Genomic DNA, 4563 nt, shown 5'->3' with positions numbered 1-4563 from the left:
TATAAAATTATTCTAGCTTAATAAATACTAATATTTAGTATAATGGAGTAAACTAGAGATAATTGATCTCATTGAATACTGATTTACAAAACCAAAAGTAGTATTTGTAAACTTAAGGCCTTTATATTTAATAACTTATATATTTTTTGGTATTTCTTTACTCTTTCTTCTATTTCATTTGAAAAAAAATTGTTTTTCTTAGATAATTAAATTCTAAATTTAAACAAAGAATTTTATTTTTCTATATTTATTGATATTTATAACTGTATTATATAAAAATACAATAGCATGATATAGACTTGTGGAGAAACTGCCCATTGGTAGCACTCCACTAAAAAAGAAGTAAATAATTTTTAAAAACATATATTTATTATTTTTTATAGACCCAAAGGTTTATGACTAGGTTTATTACATTTTCTGATTATAATCAGAAATCTATAATTCTAATTGTTGTACATATGAGCTATATACATATACATATATAAACATAGTATTAAAAAATATATTCATAAGAGTTTTATGTTCACTCATAAAAATATCGAATCATGTTTTTTTGGTAAAATCATACGCATAATTGATTATATAAAATTTAAACTAAATAATCAAGTAGTGGTAAACACTATATAAATATTTGTAATGTAATATAGGACATTAAGAATTACTTCTGATAATATCTAGTAAGAAATTGAAACTATAAAAAAAAAAAAAAGGTTCTAAAAATCAAAATCAAAAATGTGAACAGTGTAATCATCATAAGAAGAACAAGAACAGGAAAAAAAGGAAGACAAAAGTCTATAAAGTCTAAATACTGTTTTTATTATTATCATATGTTTGAATAGATATTTAATTAAGACTTGGGAAAAATTTCATCGCTCAAAGTTTTCAGGAAAACAGTTTATATTTTTGAAACCTGCTATTAATGAAGAAAATCTATTAAAATCTAGTAAATTAAATTACAAGAAGTATTTCAAATAAAATTAAATGCATCAAAAATAATAATAATAATTAGAATGTTTATACTTTAAACTGGTCTGCTGAAAAATCAGAGCCACCATTCTTCCCAAACCCTATCTACCCTTTTAACAACACAAATATTATTTTGAAATAAAAGAAGTTGGTTAAGGGGAGAGGGGTGCAATCATTACAAAGAACACTATTATGTAAAATGATATTAGACCAATAATAAACAATATAAATGGACTAACAGAAGTCTTAATGAAATTCCTAAACCCAGTATTGAATGAAAACACCAAAAATAATGAGTATGAAATAAAAAACTCATATGAGTTGAAAAAAATTGTAAAAACTATATAACAAGGAAATGATTAATAAATCAAAAGCCTAGATGCAAAATTATTATTCACTAACATCCCTATAGAAGCAGTAATAAAACAATTAGAAAAAAATGAAATAATACCACAATTAAAAATAAAAATAAGTTTACTGAAGGCATCAAAGTATGTGTAAATAATGGTTTCGTTAAATATAGTAATGAGTAGTTTAGGCAAGCGACCCCTCGCTGATGGGGTCAAACATGATCAGTAACCTGGGTAGAATATATATGAACAACTTAATTAAAAAATGTTTAGAAGAATTAACAAATAATCCACTATTAATCAAAAACTAAAATTGATGACAAAAAACAAGATAACAACAAGAATGAATAAAAGGAAATACTGAGTAACTATAAAATAAGAAGAAGTACAGAATATAAATGCATAAGAATCAAAAGAACAAACTACTGAAAAGGTAAACAAAACTATGAATTATTAAGCATTATACAGCAATATGCACTTACAAATAAATGGTGTTTATTTTATGAGATAGCAAAATTATTTTAGATTGTTCATCCTGAAGATGGGGAGGAGCACTGAAATGTTGGTGGAAAAATATGTATGAAAGAAAGACATTAAAAGGAGGAACTTTCAACAAAATTACCTTTTGGTTATGCACCCCCATCCAACTTCTTTTCGAATGAAATCTACAATCATCACCATTATATTTTTATGAAAACTAATTAATAGCTATACCTGGACTAATCCTATGGAATAAAAAGCTTTCCATAAATTGTGGATTCTCTCCTTGTCTGCACTTACTTTTGTATCTCTGTTTTTTGTTGGGCAAGAGAACAACCCTTACCTAGAAATAAAATCAATGAATCATAGAACATGAATGTTAAACATGGGTATGCTGTTGAATAAATATTATTATTCATTTGACTTCTCCTGACTTACTTAAATAATTAATAAAGTAGCAATTAAAATGGTATAAAACACAAAATTGATTAAGAGTATCCAATTATCGATACATTTAAAAATGAGTAAAGAACTAATTTAAATCCCTAATCTAACTATTTAAACTTTAGGAGGAATACAGCTAAATAATATACCTCTTTTCACTTTCAGAATGAAATGGCTAACAGATGCCATCTAGATCGGTTTTTTACTGTAAAGCCTATGGGTTTCAAGAACGTGGGATTATGCAGCTGATAGATGGGAAATGATCATACAAAACTACAGACACTATCTTATGGATTAAAATAAATATGATGTATATAATATATATATATATAAATAATGAGTCTTATATTGCTCTGAAAAAGGGCTTAGTCACAAACCATAAATTTGATTATTTTATAAATCATAATAATAATTATTACAAGATATCATAGCAAACACGTATCCCCAAAAGATCTATTGAAGGCTCCAATCTAAGACAGTTGTCAAGTTTTCTGTGATTACATAAATACTAATCACATCCATTTAGTTTATAATAAATATTTCATTTTTAAAAAACTTTATCAAGCATAAAAGGAAGCGATTATTGGTCACATTCATTCATGCACCATCCTGTCAACTTATTCAGGTTGTTTTAAAGAAATCAAATGCTATGGTTCTCCTGCACCATTGCAGAATACCATTTAATGATATTATTAATTTAGTTTTAGTTAGATTCCTTTTTAAGCAACACCAGAATCTTCTTGGTATTATTTTGAAAGTAATGAGAACTTTAGCCATGGAATGCACAACATATATGGCTGTATTCTACGGCTGAAGTTTTTGAGAATAGACATTCGTGACAGGGGTAAATAGAAAACCCATGTTGTCTGTTCTTCTATTCTAGTTACTTCTTAATAAATCTACTAGAGTTATTTTATCGATTTTGAAAAGGAAACTATTATTCTAATGCAAATGTTTGTGTTTTCTTATAAAAGTGCAAATAGGCAATATTGGTATGTTTCCTACTCACTACTAGTTAAATATAAGCATTTACCATTGCTACTACCCTTGTTTATACCTGAATATTATTTAGGTCTTTGGAATAAATTAATCCTCATAAATGCTATATAAATCTCATGGGCATTTTTAGAAAACTTTTAAAAGACACAGCAATACATCAGTAAAATATTTTATAATGGTTTGTAGGAAGATTTGAAATTCAGCACCACATACATTACGTTTCATAAGAGGTAATTTTAAATCAGCTTATTAAGAAATATAAATTCAGATGATATTGGTTGGGGTACGTCTTAAAAAATAATCCCAAATACAGCAACTGCTCAATTCAACCAAACTTCTTTTCATAAATTATTTATAATGAATTGTTTATTTTTTTCTATCCAACTCATTAAAAATACACTAAATTCTTAAATTTAATGAATGTAGTATTATTATTGACATAAAAGAAAAGAAATGTTAGTTTCAAGAGCCTAATAAGTTAAGTACTTTCTTACCTGTAGATTTGTTGGGGGAGAAGGCATATCTGTAGCTTGGAGAAGATGAAGAGTAAGTTTTCTTGTTGGGGTATCATATGCAAGAGAGACCTGTAATGCACCAGAACCATCACCATGACCTCCTCGTTTCACATCACTCAAATCAAAAGCTGGTTCTTGGCCCATGATTACTATGCACTGAAATAAGAAATATTCTCCAATTAACCAATTAAATTATCCATTAACTGTAATAATCTAGCTAAAGCCATTATCCAGAAGTGGAGAGAGACAAAAAGATGATCTCTGATAGCTCAGCTGTAGAGCGGTCGATGAAACAGTCAACAACCCTATTTTGTAAACCTTGTTTTAACTCTATCTAAAGACTGTCAATCATTATTGTTGTATATTAGTCTTCTTTTTTTTTTTTTTTTTTCCCTGATGAATACCTTATATTCTAGCAGAAAGGTTGACACTAATAAAATAAGTTTTACTCATTTTTTTTTTTTTTTTTTGTCTGTTTGAGATAATTTATTTAATGAATTATTTTTTTTTCATATAACAGTTTATGATTTCATTTAATATTACAATTTACATTTAATATGAAATTTTGTAAATTCATCATTATTAATGACAAATTATATTGAAAATTGCTGCTATTTGGCCTTTATTTTATAATAATTTATTTAGGTGATCCATTTTACCAGCACATGGAAGGTGATAGGTTTTAGTCGACCAACTCCAGGCACAAAGTGTTTTTAAGCAGTAGGTTATACAACAGACATGTTGGCCACATCACACCCTTACACTTTACATCTGTCAATCATTTAAATATTTTTCAGTCTAGATGTGTA

General features: G+C 27.0%; 1 protein-coding gene across 2 annotated transcripts in view; it reads right to left on the bottom strand.

Moving 5' to 3' along the window:
- The window catches only part of Syt14 (Synaptotagmin 14), a 69465-nt gene that overhangs the window by 16468 nt on the left and 48434 nt on the right, over positions 1-4563 (bottom strand). For both annotated transcript variants that reach the window (XM_014424887.3, XM_014424903.3), the window contains exons 5-6: positions 3734-3910; positions 2031-2139 (exon numbers count right to left, since the gene is read on the bottom strand). In XM_014424887.3, coding sequence (XP_014280373.1) covers positions 2031-2139; positions 3734-3910 — 286 coding nt within the window. The remainder of the gene's footprint in view (positions 1-2030; positions 2140-3733; positions 3911-4563) is intronic.

Source organism: Halyomorpha halys, unplaced genomic scaffold, assembly GCF_000696795.3.
Source record: "Halyomorpha halys isolate HHAL.00 unplaced genomic scaffold, Hhal_1.1 Scaffold27.1, whole genome shotgun sequence".
Classification (NCBI taxonomy): domain Eukaryota; kingdom Metazoa; phylum Arthropoda; class Insecta; order Hemiptera; family Pentatomidae; genus Halyomorpha; species Halyomorpha halys.
The sequence above is the reverse complement of the archived record's forward strand: the minus strand, read 5'-3'. Positions and strand labels throughout refer to the sequence as shown.